Raw genomic sequence first — 18132 nt, forward strand, 5'->3', positions numbered from 1 at the left:
AATTTCATTCAATGTTTTGTTTGACCTGGTTATGGCCTTGCTTTGAATTAGTTTATTATTTTAAAAGTATTACATAATGATTTAATTTCTATTGGGCATATTTATTAGTACAAAATTACGATCACACACCTGTTGGTAATAGATAGGTGCGAAGGACGAAGAATAACCAGATCCAAAAATCTCAAAAATATGTTGCCAATATATAAAAAAAACACGAGTAAGCAAGAGAAGCCTATATGAACCATTCATGTTGAAGAACTGTTAATAATAAAGATTGAGAAGATTGGATCAGTTGTGCTCTTTTTGATTTGTAATTGACAAACAAATGGCTCCTTAGATTCGAAATGGTTTGTGTACAAGGTGATTGCGTTGAAAATAAAGGCATTTGTCTAGTGCTATAAGCTCATTTGAAACATTGCCGCGGCTCATTTAAGAAAATGACAGCTCCAAAGAGTTACCGCTTTATCGAGGTAGTGCTAACAATAATAAAGAGAAAGATGATGATCACCTTATGCGTTTCCACTGAAATGTAGATGTAATATATTTCCGAATGTAAGCCCATCTTATGCGGAATGACACTTCATACTGTCGTCAGCTCTGGCTCTAACCTCGAGTGTTTTAGCCGGTTTAAACCTTTCTGCAAACCTTGTGAGCGCGCAAACCCAAATGCTGTGACCTCGCGCAAAATGTTTTTATTGGTTTATTAAGTACAAACAGCCGAGTTATGAAAAATTGAGTGTGAGGGATTTGTTCACGTCACACAAAAAGATTTTGGAATGAGACGGCTAACTGCAGTAGCGTTTAGTCCACTGTCTATAATTTAGGGATCACTTTTTTTTTAACCGACAACTTTGATCGGTTAACGTTGATACGGTCAACCATCGGTCAAACGGTCATCGGTTAACATCCCTAGCCCAGCCTGACCCAGAGTCTACCTCCAGCGGCCCATCGGTAATTTGAGTTTGAGACCCCTGTTCTATCCTAACTTCACCCTCTGTCAGATTCGAGGCGCTTTTCAACAGTTTAGTATTGCGAGATCTCTTCACACCCCTATTATGCATATTATGTTTTTTTTTAACTGCTTAACTGTTTTTTTTACTGTTAAAACCATATGACTTCTTGTTTTGCGTCAAGCATTACTGAATATCTGATAACAGACGCTATATTCTATATCAACTCATATAAAAACAAGACTTACCTTAGCGTTCTCCTCCTGCCATCTGTTCTTGGTCTCATCCAGCGTTGATTCCAGCTTGGCTCTCTGTTGCTCCATCTCACTGAGTCGATCCAGAGCGTCTCGTTTCTGGTGATCAAACTCCTGAAGACCGGCATTTTCACGCTCCAGGTCTCTCTGCACCTCCTGCACAGAATCATTATTTTATCCACCTTTACTTTTGACGTAAGAGCAGGAGGAGCTATTTGTAACACCCAAAAATGAAATAGATGTCATTAATGACGGTTGTGAATCAGCGTATTGATCCATGATTCGGATCGCCAGTGTAACGTGATTTCGGCAGTTTGACACGTGATCCGAATCATGAATCAATACGCTGATTCACAACCGTTTGAATCTTTATTTGAGGATTCAAAACAAACAGGGAAGAGAAGACAATGCTGAATAAAGTCGTAGTTTTTATGATTTTTGGACCAAAATGTACTTTGGATGCTTCAAGAGACTCTAATTAACCCACTGATGTCACATATGGACTACTTTGATTATGTTTTTATTCCCTTTCTGGACATGGACAGTATAGTGTGCATACACTTACATACGCTCTTGGACTAAATATTAAATATCTTAAACTGTGTCTGAAGATAAACAAAATACTGTAACGAATGTATTTTAAGTTGAAGTTAGTTAATGCACCTAAGAGGCATAGGGATACATTCACGATCGGATTGGTCTGCTTTTTATTACAGCAATGCAGTGTGTGTCATGATGAGAAAACATGTTTGGTGCACACCAGGGTTCAAAATAGGGATTCACGATACCAAAAATCTAGTAGTCAGTACCGATACCACCGAAAGTACATGATACTTGATACCAAAGTCGATACCATGGTAAAAAAAAAATATATATATTTTAAACATCAACTTTTTTTATAGATTTTTAAAACAATTACAATTATCTCATAAGAAAAAACAAACAAACCACGGGCTCCAGTCGGACTTTGGGACTGATAAGCTGTTGGACACGGGCCGGGCTAGGGCCTAGATTTGAGGCCCGTGCAGGGCTCTAGTATGATGTACAGATCAGCCTCACCTGGACTTCACCGTTCTTCTGTCGGAGGACTTCCTCTTTCTGTCTGATTTCTGCCTCTAATATGCGTTTCTCACTATGAAGCAAGCAATGCACATAAAAAAAGCAGAAAAAAATGTAAAATAAGGGTAGCACTTTAGTTTAGAGCCAATTCTCAATAGTCTTATTATCATGCATATTACTAGGATATTGTCTGTTTATTAGTATGTATAAAGCACATATTAGTGTCTTATTCTGCATGGTCATATTTTACATATTTCTTAATCACCCAATACCTAAACTTAACAACTACCTTACTAACTATTAATAAGCAGTAATTAAGAGTTTATTGAGGCAAACGTCTTAGTTAATGGGGAGAATTTGACCTATGACCTAAATACATTGCAGATATCCTGATTAAATACAAACCCAACAGATCACTCAGATCAGCAGGATCAAGTCAGTTAGAAATACCAAGAGTTCACTCAAAGCAAGGAGAGTCTGCCTTTAGCTATTATGCCAGCCGTAGTTGGAACCAGCTTCCTGAACAGATCAGATGTGCTCCAACAGTAGCCACATTCAAATCCAGACTCAAAACACATCTGTTTAGCTGTGCATTTACTGAATGAGCTCTGTGCCACTGTACATCCGACTGATTGCACCCTATCTTATCGGTTTATTCTTTTTATAATTGTTTTAGTTTAACTTTGTTCTTATCTTTGGTTATTATTATATATATTTTTGTATTATTATTAACTGTTTTAACTATGCTTGTTTTTAATTTTTTATTCGTCCACATGGTATTCTTTTTTCTCATGCATATGCTACCACTTTTAATTCATTTCTATGTAAAGTACTTTGAATTGCCATATGGTATGAAATGTGCTATACAAATAAACTTGCCTTGCCTATCCTAAACTGTGACCTGATATAAATAAAATTATAATAATAAAGTGATTAGCAGAATGCAAGGTATATGGTTATGTGTAGCATATAATTCACCATCTATAAACTCTCTGACCTCTGCAGTTGGGAGATTTCCTGGTTGATGTCATCGAGATCCTTGATTCCCGTCAGCTCAACCAAACCAACAGAACTACTGCTGTCCTGGAAAAATCATGTTATGTAAGAGACAGTTGTCTAGAGTAAGAATATAATTATGCAGTGCTCATCCATGAGCACTAGATGGCACTCATTGCTTAAACATAAAGACAGATAAAAAATCTAATTGTACTCCATTTACGTTCTTAAATAATCAGTCTTATTGTAAATAATATGTCAGTTCATGTTCATGTGAATCCCATTCAGAAATGCAATTAAACCATTGTAAATCCAGATTATGTCAAAAGGACGTTACGAACACAATTTATTCTCTCTGCAATTCATGCTGTCAATCAATGAACACAGCAAACACATCACACATCCCTTACCCTGCTCAGACTGGACAATGGGGTCAACGGGGTCAATTCAGACATGACTGACGGTGTGAATCCAGAGACAATCTGGATCATTAAGATACAAATAAAAACACGATCAGTACCTTTCATTTGTAAATCATTGAATAATCTGGATTATCAAAAATATGCATTATATTATGTAATAAATGAAATGGTAACATTAGTTAACTAAAGTCAGCATTTGTTCATCTTAGTTAATGGTAATTTCAACATGGTGCAGGTGTACTTAAGAGCGTGTCCAAATCCACTTTTGCTAGTTTAACGATGGAAAAAATTTTTTGGTGTGCCCGGCACATGGTTCAAAAGGGTCGTCCCTCATCTCTTAATGAGTCATGGGTGCGTTTTGGGCGTAACATGCAATAAACCAATCAGTCTCATCTAGTCTCATCTTCAGACCAGATGCCCATGGGGGAACAGATGCGCCAATGCATTGCTATTTCAACAACGTGGAGCTGAATGTGAAAATGAGAATTGCTTCAGGCTGGAACTAGCAAAAAACACTTGTGTCACGGCTGGTGTCGCATAGCGCCGAGTGTATGATAGGGCCCAATGACAGGATTTTAGTCATGTCCCAGTCTTATTCTAAAGTGTTGCCAGTATTTGTATTTTATTTATAAGGTTCAAATTGTTAACTAGACCAACAGATACAACCTGAGCTGACATGAACTAGTAGCAGTGAACAAAGATGAATGAATACTGTAACAAATGTATTGCTCATTGTTAGCTAATATTAATGGATAAACCAATAGGATCTTATATATATATTATCATAACAAATTAGGAGCCCTTGAGGCTAAAGGGATCCTGCTTTTAATTCATATACATATAACATGTTTGGATGCATGCCATACATGTGTGCATGCCGCCCACTCACAGGTGTACTGGCAGCTCCTCTCTCTGACGGCGGTATCATGTCAGGGGTCAGACTCTGAGGAGGGTCCACTCCTTTAACTTTCTCCTGAATCAGGTGCATTGCCAGACAGAACTGCTCTATGGTGAGTTTGCCGGTGCGCTTAGTGTCCGCCAGCGACCTGCAGACCAAAACAACAGACGTTATGCTTATATGAACACATGCATGAAAGAAAGATAATGTGCAACATATCATAAATCCTACTGCTGTTGGACAAGAATACAAATGGTTCATTTTGCAAAAGAATGGGTTTAAAAAAGACTGTGAATGACTTTACTTGATCTGTAAATATGATTGCATTTTACTGTTTAATCTCACCATATGTGTGCCAGGACGCTCTGAGGCAGCCGAGAGTTCATGAAGATATCCTTCACTTCACCTCCTCCAACCATGCCATCAAAATCAGAGTCTGCCAGATCAAAGATCTCCTCGTACTGCTCTCTGTCCTCCGCTGGCACCACCCAATGATCTGAGGACGGCTGCAAAGAAAACGTTTTGAATCACATTTGACTATTTTTGGAAAGTGCATTATGTGAATTTTCTATATGCATCTATTATACAAACAGAGCACAGTGTATCCCACAAGGCAAGTACGAGTTGAATGCACATGTATGTCACCACAAAGTCGTAATTATGAGGGGAAATATTGTAATTTCTCTAAGCCCTGAGTTTCAATGAGAGGCAATGGATGCAGAATCTGTATTTATTATTAAATTATTATTTTTTAAATTTGTAACAAAACTATCTGAGTTGCATGTACTGCTGTTATAATGAGCCATGTGACGTCAAGGCTGTTTCACAAACTATAATTATTTTAAATTTAAAAAAAACAAATATTCCTTTCAAAACACACTCACACTTTTGTGAAAATGGCTTAAAGACAAAAACTTCAGTCTCTAAATCTCAAATGGTTCAATGCTTTATGGTACCTGGCTGCCGTTAAAGTAAAATGGAAGTAATTTGAAGGAGAACATTAGAGAGTTTCTTGGGTTCTGTACAGGTTTGGTCACTTTGGTCAACTCACTTAATTCGTGGTTCTTAAATAATGTAGCAAATCATGCCAAACCAGACTTTCACTATGCATTATCATGTAGTAAACACATGAAGACTACAGCTCCAGGAGCTGATAAGAATGCAGTTGGACAGTGTTGCACAAGCACGACCGTCTTGGTGTTCACCTGTGTGTGCGTTTGAGGCTGCGGTGGTGTCGGGGTGGAGCGCTTGAATGAGTTTGATGGAGACAGATTTGTGCTGCTGCCCAGAGGACTCTTGGAAAGTGCCGACACGGGCCGCAGGTTATCCATCAGGAGGAACGGACTAGAGGGAAGGACAGGAACTGATCCCGGGAGAGCGCCTGGAATCTTTTTGCGTTTGGATGGAGGGATGAGAGATGTAGGGAGGGTGGATGGCACAGGCTCCTTCTCTCTGGCTGCATAAACCAGGTGCATCACCTGCAAAGAGCAAATAATGTGAGCTTTTATCCTACAGACAAGCAATCATTCATATGTCTATATCTGCCATGTTTTGACATTATACTGAGGAAGTTTGAAGTAAATCGGGTGAAAATAAGATGGTGTTTCAAGGCATTTTTGAAAGTGACACACTTCTTGCTGCCAGTTGGTGGTGCTATTATTGCTTGCAGTCCCTTCAATGAACACACAATGGCATTGTTGTTTTAGTTTTGAAGCACTCTCCTCTCTAAAAAGATTACCTCTCATTGCTGTGTGCTTTGGCCTGCATTAAATGATAAGAAATATCTTATTCTGGGTTTGAATAAAAAAATAAATGTATTTGTAGGGCATTGACAATATTGTTTTATTATTTTTCAACAAGGGGCCTGTCTCCTTGTTACAGATAATAATATTCACAAATACTTACTTTATTATCTATTGAGCAGTGTGAATAAGGTTTGATCACATCACTAAAGTACTAGTAATAAAAGCACATCAAGTGGTATGTTTATTTGAAGCATAATTTGACTCACCACTGTAAACTCATCTTTATCCAAGTGCCCATCTTTGTCAATGTCACTGAGATCCCAAATCTACAAAACAGAGAGATAAAAGCTGAAAAAACATTCAGTTATATACTAAACAACATTACAAAGTATGTCAAATATTAATCGATTCTATTCTGCATTAATCTAAATAGTTTATATTTGGAACAAACAATATTAGAACATTTACTATTATACTTTTTGTATATGTATGCATGTTTATACAAACGTCAGAAATGTTATGTGTCACATGACCCTTCAAAAATCATTAACATGCCGGTTTGCTGCTCAAGAAACATGTCTGACTATTACCAAGGTCGAAAAAGTTTTGCTGCTTCATATTTTCTTCATGATTATTGCATGAAAAGCAAGTTCAAAAGAAAAGAATTTATTTGAAATCTCTTGTATTATTATAAATATTTAATGCCTTCTTGTGGAATAAAATATAATTTCTTTGACCTAAAGCTTTTCAACTTTAGTGTGTTTTTAAAGTAAAAAGACATTATTTTACCCATAGTTACCTATAATTTCTACTATTTTCATGTTTATATGCCTGATTTCAATTGAATCCAATTGTAGATTGAAATTTGAAATGCCTTTTATAAAACTAAACCAAACAAACATATACCAAGATGATAACACTTTCTATGAAGCCTGTATTTTTATTGCATTATAGGGTATTCTTAATGCATTATATACAACTTTATAAGGTATTGAATCATCTGATAAAAAATCATAACAACAGTTAAAATACATTACAATACTTAACTATTTGTGGTTATAACCTTTAGGAGAACAATGCATTATAACATCAGATAAAACCTGCATTTATAATGCATCATAAGGGTATTCTTAGTGCCTTATAATGTACTTATAATGTGTTGCATCATCTCATGAATAATCGTAACAAGTTACCTATCTTTTACTTTCTCAAGTGTCATATCTTGACATTGTTTACTTGAAATCTGCACAGTATCTTACTACATCTTATGAGTGGCTTAAAGGAAATTGACAAAAACAAAGTATGCTGTATAATGTGGTTATAATATTTATAAGTGGTCTAATTATAAGTGTCTGTTTTATGTAAAAAAGTTAAGTCTGCTTTTAAACAGCCATTCTGTTGTTACTATTATTTATGAGACAATACAACACATTATAAGGCAATATGCATGCATTATAGTGCACTAAGAATAGCTTTATGATGTATTTTAAATGCAGGCTTCATAAGGACCCGAGCATTAATGATGTAAGAACCATTGTGGAACTGCTCGGTCTGTTATTATTAATCTCTGAAATCAAAAGAACAATATTATTCTATTATTCTCAAAAACGTTGCACACACGTCAGAAGTGGCAAAAATGTATGTCTGATAAGGGTTTCAGAATTTGGTGTGGCAAAATGGCTCGATAGTGCCACAAACTAAATTTTTAAGTAAGCACGGTTCACAAACATAGTAAATTCAGAACACACATGTAACAGCTCAATACTTACAAAAAAGTCCCTGGGAGCTAAATCTGAAACCCCAACAGGAAAACAGATATTTATATTTTTTTATTGCCATTTCTAGGCCAAATAATTTTACAAACTCCTCCAACAGTTTTAATCAGTTGATGTTAAATTGGGGAAAAAAAGAAAAGAAAAAGGCAGCCTGACAAATTCCGTTGTTTCGCTATGAAACAGGAAGCTGTTGTAACTTGGTCATACATTGGCCGATCTGCCCCAAACTTCACATGTTTTATAAGAGTCCCGGCCTGAACACATCGACAATATTCAGTTGCAGTCATAGCGTCACATGCTGGCAACAGGCAGTGTGGCACATCGAAGTGACGTTGCCATATTTCCCTATATTTACCCGCTTAAATGCATGTCGCACACAATTCACTGTTTTCCTGATAATTATGAACTATTCAACGTTTTCTGGGTGCGAGAGCCCTTTCATCGCTGCTTCCAGCTTTAATTTGGTGTTATAATGCATTTTACAAATAGGTAAGCATTAGCCTAGAAATCTAGACACACCCTAGCGGCAGCAAATTTAATCTGCCCGCAAGTGTCGTCTAGCAACTCTCAATACCCTTCTGAGCTGTATTCCCCTCACTCTGGACGGGCCAATCACATCGTGTATAGAGTCGGCGGGCGGGGCCATAATGACGACGGCCGAGTTGCGTTTGCGTGCTTCTAGTAAACACAGAAACTGGCGAACGGGGGCAGTCTTTCGAATCAGCTTCGAACGCGACTCTGGAAGACTTGGAGTTAAGCTTTTCTCTGAGAAAAGAACAAAGAGCGGCACTGAAGTCATTCTTAAAAAGGGAAGATGTGTTCTGAGTTTAGCCGACCGGATACGGCGAATGTTTAATCTATCAACAAGCTCCGATTCACCTTCGTTGCTCTGGTTGGTGTAGCGCTATCCTATCGCGTGCAGAGGGAGTTTGAAAGACAACCGTTTATCCGCCCCTCATTGAGCCGTCAATGGTGAGTTTCCAGACCAAACATCTTGATGTGGGTCTGGCTTGTCAGGCTAGGTAAGCATTGTAATGTATTGTAACTATTCTTATGATTATTTATCAGATGATGCAACACATTATAATGTTGTTTATATGTTGTGATTTCTGAAAAATATTACAGCTCATATACAGCTCGAATCATCACTTTGAAAACATCTTTCAGAGACATTATGCATGTTTCAAAATGCATTAAGAATACCATAATCCATACAATGTCAGTGAAATGAATAGGCTATTGGTCTAAAATGTCTATAACAGTGCAGGCCTATTACAAAGTGATGACGACACTCACCTTTCCAAGCACGTCGAGAGGCAGGTTTGAGTTCATGAGGACTGGTTTCACTTTATCACCTGACAGCAGCCCGCCAATGGGAGACAGACTCTCAAATATCCCATCATACTTTGCTTTATCTTCCGGCTGATGAAGCCAAACACAATGGAGAAGAGAAAATGAAGCCTTGTCGCATAAATTAATTTTCCATCACAAATTCCAGTAATTCTGTACCTTCACTATCCAGATGGAATCAGGAGCAGAGGTTGTGAAGTTCAGGGACGGGCTGGCGGTGTCTCTCTGCAAAACACACAGCGCCACGGACATTTACATGTGTTGATTTAGCAGCTTTTAACCAGAAAGATGTACAAATCAGCATGCAAACACATTAACTGTCAACGTTAGCTATTCAACTGACTTACCATGATTCGGGAAATTTTAAGGATGTGACACAATCAGGAGTTATTCACAAAGCAAATGTTCACAGCATCTTTCATTTTACACATGCTATTAAGAACGTATGTGGATCACAATTTCATTAAAGGAACACTCTACCTTTTTTAGAAATAGGGCTTATTCAACTTCTTTCCAACATGTGGGCAAATGCATTGTTTTTGGATCACTTTTACTCGGGACATGCTAGCTGGCAACATAGGATTCCATTCATTATGCTTAGCTAAGCTAGCGAACTAAAACAATGCATGCACTGAGACAAAAATGCATTCTTCCACATTTCTAAATGTAGGAAAGAAGTTGAATAAACCCTATTTCTAAAAACATTGGAGTGTTCCTTTAAGCATATCCAAAGTGCAAATACTCACAAATTTAGGGATGGGTGTGTTCTGGCCTAGACTGTTCAGACTGACATCACTTCCTCCTTGCGCAGAAGCCACCAGCCTCAGGGCAGTAAAGAAACCCTAAATAGAGATTGCAGATAAACTCAAAATCAACTGCATTCATACAGATCTTTAACTCATAATGAAGGTAGAGCCTGAGAACATTTTGGATGTGAACTTATTTGTTAAAATTGCAAATAACTTATGCCAATTACAGCCAGATTATGATGCTCTTTTAATTAAATTCAGCGAATGTTTTCATTTCTATAGCCGATTGAGAGCATAACAGTTTTCCCATTCATATATGTACGAGTGGACCATCTCTGCCGTTCACATTGTCAGTCCAAATCTGATTATTTGTGTACATGACTGGAATCTGGTCATAATAATAAACATCCCAAATGTTCAGATCTGATCTGTGTCTTACAAAAAAAAAAAGGTTCAAACATATTTTATTTGTTTACCTGCATGTCATGCCGACAGACATCAGATAACCATGAACTGAATTTTATTATTGTATTATTATTATTGAATTCATGTTTTTATTGACCTTTATTATTAACTTGACAAAAAAGTTGAGGAATCCTTGCATTGCATGTAAATATCAAATGACGTGAATCATTGCAGAGACAGCAACACATGGTGTCACTGAGTGATCATTCAAATAATAATTAATGTGTTCGTCCGGAGATGATTAGACATTCATAGAATACACTTCTTAAAAGTGAATACAAATCATTATATTATATCATTACTAGAACCGCCACAGGGTAACATTTACACATGGCTGTTTTTCAAATGTACATTACAGATTTTCAATAAAATGTCCAAGTCTCCCAATCATTGACACTTACTAAAATTGTGATATTTACAATTAAAGGGATGGTTCACCCAAAAATGAAAATTAGCCCATGATTTACTCTCCCTCAAGTATTCCTAGGTATGTATGATATTCTTCTTTCAGCTGAAAGCAATCAGTTATATTAAAAATGTCCTGGCTCTTCCAAGCTTTATAATGAGAGTGAAGGGCAGCCCAAAATTTGAAGCTTAAAAAAGTGCATCTATCCATTATAACAGTGCTCCACACGGCTCCAGCGGTTAAAGGCCTTCTGAAGTGAAGTGAATTAAAGCGATGCATTTGTGTAAGAAAAAGATCCATATTTAATACGTTATAAAGTCAAATATCTAGCCTCCGGCAGAACGCCATCCCTATCGAACGTACAAAAAAAGGACGATGTTGGACACTTTCTTCATAAGTTGAATACGGAAGGCGGTCCACCGGAAGCTACATATTTTACTTGCTAAACGTGCTAAATATGGGCATTTTTCTTACAAAAACCCATTGATTCGCTTCAGAAGGCCTTTATTAATCCCTGGATGGATGCACTTTTTTAGCTTCAAATTTTGGGCTGCCATTTACTCTCATTATAAAGCTTGGAAGAAGCTTGGCCAGGACATTTTTAATATAACTCTGATTGTTTTCGGCTTAAAGAAGAATGTCATAACCTAGGATGACCTTAGTGAGAGTAAATCATGGAGTAATTTTCATTTTTGGTGAACTATCCCTTTAATTCAAGCTGATTTTTTAAATAATTTATTTAAATGAATAAGGCATTTTTAAATATATCGGAGCAAGTAAAAGTTTGTCAGAACCTCTAGTAATAAATTAAATATTATTTTGTTTAGGTATCTGTTCAGAATCGAAAATCCCCCTCCAAATTTTCCTACTTTTCATGTTAAACAGAATGAATGGATTTTATTTCTGCCCACGTTTTCATATAATAATCATTATATTATATCATTACTAGAACAGCCACAGGGTAACATTTACACATGGCTGTTTTTCAACTGTACATTACAGATTTTCAATAAAATGTCCAAGTCTCCCAATCATTGACACTTACTAAAATTGTGATATTTACAATTAAAGGGATGGTTCACCCAAAAATGAAAATTAGCCCATGATTTACTCTCCCTCAAGTATTCCTAGGTATGTATGATATTCTTCTTTCAGCTGAAAGCAATCAGTTATATTAAAAATGTCCTGGCTCTTCCAAGCTTTATAATGAGAGTGAAGGGCAGCCCAAAATTATTTTATTTTATTATATAATTATTTTATTATTTTCTACAAATGCTTGCTCTGTCTCTAGACATGTTCCTGTCACATAAAACACATGTGCACTTAAATAAGCTGACAGAAATCAGGTAGATGCATTTACTTTCTGGTGTAAAGGGCAAAAATATCGCTGTGATGATCCGTCTATGCTTAAGCCGTTTATGACTTTACTCTGATAAAGGAAAATGGGTAAACCCATTTACATTAGGGCTGTGTTGAAAAAAAACGATTTACTAATTCTGAATCGATTTTCATATTAATTAGATCAATCTGTAATCGGATCGATCTGATTACAGAGATCGATCCATAACTCAGAGGATTGATTTAATAATAGGCCTACATTTTCCCTGTGAATTTTAATTTGCCGCGTCATTGAATTCACGCATGCGCGCGAGGTGGAAGGACATTAAAACAACGAACATGGCAGCTTTGAAAACTCCAGAACCGCCGCGGACAGAGAATACTAGAGTAGGTAAACAAACTCAAGCCGAAGCTCTCGTCACTATACCGCCGCCGTGCTAAAGAAGCGCCGCGGACAGACCAAGTTTTCCTCACTCTTCCTCTTCTCTCGTTCCAGAGAATACTAGAGTAAAGGCTGCAACATACTCCGGAAGAATAGAGAAAAAAGTTCTCACTCCCAGGGCTGCAAGAACAAAATGACGTCATTTTGTTCTCGAAGCCCTGGTTCGGGAGTTCTCGCAGCTTGTTCTCGACACATCGCCTGAGCAGAACTTTTTTCTTACAGGTGTCCGAGAACTATTGTGTGATTGGTCATACATATAATGTGGGCGGGGTTAATGCAGAGAAACACAGATGATTGGCACCTGCTTTTCTCGTCAAGTATGGAATGTACTGCCGGAACGAACTTCGTTCCTGTTCTTGCCACCTCGAGAAAACGAACCAATTTCTTTGTTCTTGTAGAGTATGTTCCAAGCTTAAGTTAGACGAGTGAACTCGGGCTGCTGGATATGTCGAGAACGCGGTTTACGTCACAGCCGTTCTCACTGCAGCGCGCTCTTAATGCCAAGGAAGTTGTAATGGCTGCCTTGTCATGACAGCACACGCCCTCTCCACAGCGCGCGTTCGCTGACTAGAGCACTCTGAAAGGGGGATTGTTCTTTACAACCATCAATACTCCATTAATTTGCAGTTGAATGTCTATAATAATAGTAACAATATGTTGCATAATTACAGTCCTGCAATTCAGGTAACAGCTGGAAAAAATGCTTTCTTTAAAAACACTTATCTAAATCTCAAAGATCGGATCGGATCGAATCGAATAATGATAATCGATTCAAGATCTTGAGAATCGGAATCGAATCGATTCTTGAAATTTGAATCGAAACCCAGCCCTAATTTACATGATGAAAACCATTGTTGGCTTATTATGCATAATCGGGTTAAGAACGTGCATGTAAATGCACTAACTGTCTTTTTATTGATTAAATGTAGAAATTTTGCTTTCATGCACATAAAACTTTCAATCAATTAAACTGTACAAACAGTCATTAAGACTCCAAACAAATGAAGGGCTGATATGAAACTATATAAACATGACATCAAAGATCATTTGCAAATATTCTGACATCAATCAATGGGATTTACCTTTTTATCCAAGTAGCCTTTTCTCTCAGGGTCTGACAGATCCCAGATCTGTAAAGACAGACAAAGACACACAGTCATTTCAGCGCTGCATCTCAAGCCTTTCAGATGTTCAGTGTTTATTTTCTCTCACCTGACCCAATGTGCTGTCTGAAAGCCCAGATTTCTTCAAGAACTGAGCGGCATCCACAGCGCCCACTTTCCCAGTGTTTCCTGGATCCACCTGCAACAAACACAACAGGACATCAGTGTCAGGAAATAAAGATCAAAACAAAATGATTAGCATCAGCCAATAATATATTGATATTATACTGATGGGCTTCATCAATTCCATTTCAAACAGCATTTCCTGAAATTTCTATACAGGTTCATCCCTTTCAGTAAGTAAAAGTTTAATTTACCTGTCTGTAGAAGCTCTCATATGTAGGGTTTCCACTTGATAGCTGCATAAATATAAAAGAAAATTAATAATAAGTACAGTTACATTATAAGCACAATGGCAACACTTCATTCAAGGTTTTATTTTTAACTAACAACGAAAATGCTTTGATACCTTAATACTAAAGCCTTTATTAAAGGCACAATATGTAATTTTTCACCGCTAGAGGTCGCTTATTCAAAACAAAAGCGTAACTTGATGATGACTGGATTTGGTGGAGCTTTTATTCTGCCGCAGACGAGCGCTTCTGCCTCTTCGGCTCATGCGTATGTGGGGTAAAGCAGCGCTGTTTTATGATATTCGATGCATTTGAGTTGGGGGCATACATTTTGGTACAGGGCTTTCGGTTTGGTGCATGTGTGTACCGAATGCTATCTTTAACAGTCGACTTGTTTTACGTGCGGAACAAATCCGAGTTTCAAAATGAAATTCAAACAATAAATGCCGTTTTGACGCTGTTTAATGTGACGTGCCTAGGAGCACTGTAATCGGTTTAAAAACCTAATCCGAATGAAAACGCTCCATATTAACACCTCAAACTGAATAAAAATGCCCAAACCGAATGAAATTGTAATCGGTTTATAAAGGGTGGGATAAACCTTTTCTTGAACCGATCAAATGAAAATTTCCACCACGTAAACATCCTGACCCGATTAATTTTGAGTGTACGTCCTTCTGTGACGTGACCTGTAGGCCTGAAGAGAGTGCGCCGCACTCACACCAGGCTATAATGTTGACAAGAGAGTAACTTTTTATTTGGTAAGTTATGAAGATAATGTTGGAATAATGACACAGAGATATATAATAAAAATCTGTGTTGCTTATCTGTGATATCAATTTCTTAAGGCCTATGTCTTTAGTAGGGCTGCACGATATTGAAGAAAAATGCGATATGCAATACCTTGTTAAATAATGCGATATTCGATATGCGATACGATATTGTAATTAGTGTGTAAAATCTATTTAAATTTTTTATTTTTATTTTATATTTAAAAACTAAGAATGATACCATTTATTCGTTTCATATTCTTTCTGGGAAAAGAAGCATCGCTACAACTTCTGAAAGTGGGACGGGGAACGTAAAACATGGATTGTCCTAGAAATGTATTATTTTTTAAGTTAATTACGTTTTTTAACTTATAAAGTATTATTTGTCTTCTTATTTATTACTCAAAAGTTTAATTCATACTAAAGGCCAAAGGGAAAACGCAACATTTGCCACATTAGAGAAGTAAATGATGCTCGTCAGGAAATCCCTTATGTGAAGCTCAGCATAAATAAATATTAATAAATAAATATTTTCATAATAATAAAGTATATTATAATGCAGTGCTGATTGACATCATCACTGTATAGAATACTATAAAATAATGCATCGTCTGCCTCATTCTGTGATGAAAAGCCACATCAGCTCACAAACACTCGACTGACGAACGATATGAAGTGAGTTAAAACATGTTATTAAACGTTGTCTTTTGTTGAACAGGTTTATGAACGCTTCACTAGTTTGTGAAGATGTTTGACTCCTGTTGCTTTTTCAAACGCGACTCAAACTCGCAGTCTTTCAGACGGAGCAGCGTTTACTACTGATCACAGAGCCACTCTTCGCTGACACACTGAGCATTTATTTATTTAATTAAAATCACAGCCTTTAAGCTTTCATAATCGCACATGACCTAAATCGCTATTGCGGTTCGATTTCGATTAATCGTGCAGCCCTTTAACACACAATTAAAATCAAAAATTGTATGTTATTGTATTATTTAATAAACCTGAGCTGATATGAACTAACAATGAACAGCTTAATAAATACTGCATGCAATAAATCTTTTGCTCATTAATTAATGCATTAACTAACGTTAATGAGAAAAGTTGGTAAAGCGTTACTATTATAAATGAACTTGCCAGTGAACAGCATAACGTTTGTCAAAAACAAGTTTGGACCATAGAAAAGGGAGAAAACGTGTATTTGTATACCATTAATATTTTTATTGGGACATTATTTCCATAAAAAAAGCCACTTTTCCCCCTCCTCCTAATGTCTAACTATTGCTTGTGTTTGCCATTGTTATTGTTCACCCTGATGATTGGCAATCGATTACAGTCATGTGATTTTTACAGTAATTAAAATGATGTATACTGTACAGTGTACATGATATTATTAATTTTTAGTAATACAGTAACGGAAGGGCGGGGGGCCGGGGCTCCTGTGGGCGTCGATGACGTCACACGATTAAAACACAAGGGTTTTTTCTCTTAAAAGAAACTGTAAACAAACTGACTGCTAGCATTACACATCAGACAAATGTTTCTGAAGAAAATTCAGAAAAATTCACTGCTGTGTCCCTGACAATAATCATTTAAAGATTGAGCAGTTTCGTATCAGTTTCGCATTGGTGTCACACTAACAGCTGTCCCGACATAAACAAAGTCAAAAAGTTGCAAAATAGCGTCCTTGAAAGCGCATATCGGCAAGTAATCAATTAATGTACATCGGAAAAATATAATAGACAAAAATGAAACGAATCAATGAGAAATATTAGCTTACATCAACCGAAAACCGCGCGAGAAACCGCCGTTCGTGCGTTTATACTAAACCAAGTTAAACGTAACAGCATTTATACACCCAGAGAACATAATTCAGAGAAATCCTCTGAAAAAAGTAGCTTAGATTTTTATTTCAATTAAACTTTTGAAGTCATTACCTGACTGAGTGGAGTGAGCGCCGCCATATTTCCTGATTCACGGGCACGCGCACAGGAGGAGTCTAGTGAACGCGTACAGCCAATGTCAAATCGTGGGTAGGGGAAATCGTTACTTATTGATTATAAACATCTTATGGATATGACATTGGTGGTTATTTCACTAAATTAAAATTAACTTTTTTATTATTATTCTGAAACAAACGTATATGCCAAACCCAATATGTGGATGAGTATTTCAACTCAGGTAAAAAAATAAAAATAAATACAAAAATAAGGTACAGAAGGAAGCAAGTAAAAAACAGTGCAGAACAGAAAATATAATTGAAAATGGTTAATTTATTTTTAAACTGTATGTAAAACTTAAGTTATGCGAAATAATGTGTTGTTTACCTAGTAGCCTACAGTTTATTTGGGGGGAAAGGAAAATACTATTTCAGTAAAATTAAGTACATTACTTAATAAATGCGTTTACACTTTATTTGAAGGTGTCTTTGTTACACTGCAATTATACATTTAAGTCCTGAGTAAAGTTAAGTAACTACATACACTTGCTATAGGGTTAGGATTAGGGTTTAGTGTAGGGTTATTATTTGCATGTAATTATATATAATTTAAAGTTATTGTTGCTATAATAACTGCGGGTGACATATGTAACAATGACAAAATAAAGTTACCAGAAATATTTAAGTTCTTGGTTCCAGTCACAGTTTTTCTGCTGTAAAATGTCTCCATCTTGTGAATCAGTTTTGGAAATGCAGGACATCATGTGACGTAAGGACAAAGTATATATCTAATATGTACACCGATCAGACATAACATTATGACCACTGAGAGGTGAAGTGAATAACACTGATCATATCACGGCACATGTTAGTGGGTGGGATATATTAGGCAGCAAGTGAACATGTTGTCCTCAAGGTTGATGTGTTAGAAGCAGGAGAAATGGGCAAGCGTAAGGATTTGAGTGAGTTTGACAAGGGCCAGATTGTGATGGCTAGACGACTGGGTCAGAGCATCTCCAAAACTGCAGCTCTTGTGGGCTGTTCCCGGTCTGCAGTGG

General features: G+C 36.8%; 1 protein-coding gene across 3 annotated transcripts in view; it reads right to left on the reverse strand.

Annotated features, from left to right (window-relative positions):
• The window catches only part of eps15l1b (epidermal growth factor receptor pathway substrate 15-like 1b), a 54103-nt gene extending 36942 nt beyond the window's left edge, over positions 1-17161 (reverse strand). For all 3 annotated transcript variants that reach the window (XM_067452842.1, XM_067452841.1, XM_067452843.1), the window contains exons 1-15: positions 17073-17161; positions 14330-14371; positions 14062-14151; positions 13932-13979; positions 10196-10291; positions 9609-9674; positions 9396-9521; positions 6591-6650; positions 5785-6057; positions 4925-5085; positions 4571-4727; positions 3670-3741; positions 3261-3346; positions 2264-2336; positions 1199-1360 (exon numbers count right to left, since the gene is read on the reverse strand). In XM_067452842.1, coding sequence (XP_067308943.1) covers positions 1199-1360; positions 2264-2336; positions 3261-3346; positions 3670-3741; positions 4571-4727; positions 4925-5085; positions 5785-6057; positions 6591-6650; positions 9396-9521; positions 9609-9674; positions 10196-10291; positions 13932-13979; positions 14062-14151; positions 14330-14371; positions 17073-17099 — 1539 coding nt within the window. In that variant the 5' untranslated portion in view covers positions 17100-17161. The remainder of the gene's footprint in view (positions 1-1198; positions 1361-2263; positions 2337-3260; positions 3347-3669; positions 3742-4570; positions 4728-4924; positions 5086-5784; positions 6058-6590; positions 6651-9395; positions 9522-9608; positions 9675-10195; positions 10292-13931; positions 13980-14061; positions 14152-14329; positions 14372-17072) is intronic.
• Positions 17162-18132: the final 971 nt, after the last annotated feature.

This window comes from Pseudorasbora parva, chromosome 9 (assembly GCF_024679245.1).
Source record: "Pseudorasbora parva isolate DD20220531a chromosome 9, ASM2467924v1, whole genome shotgun sequence".
Lineage (NCBI taxonomy): Eukaryota > Metazoa > Chordata > Actinopteri > Cypriniformes > Gobionidae > Pseudorasbora > Pseudorasbora parva.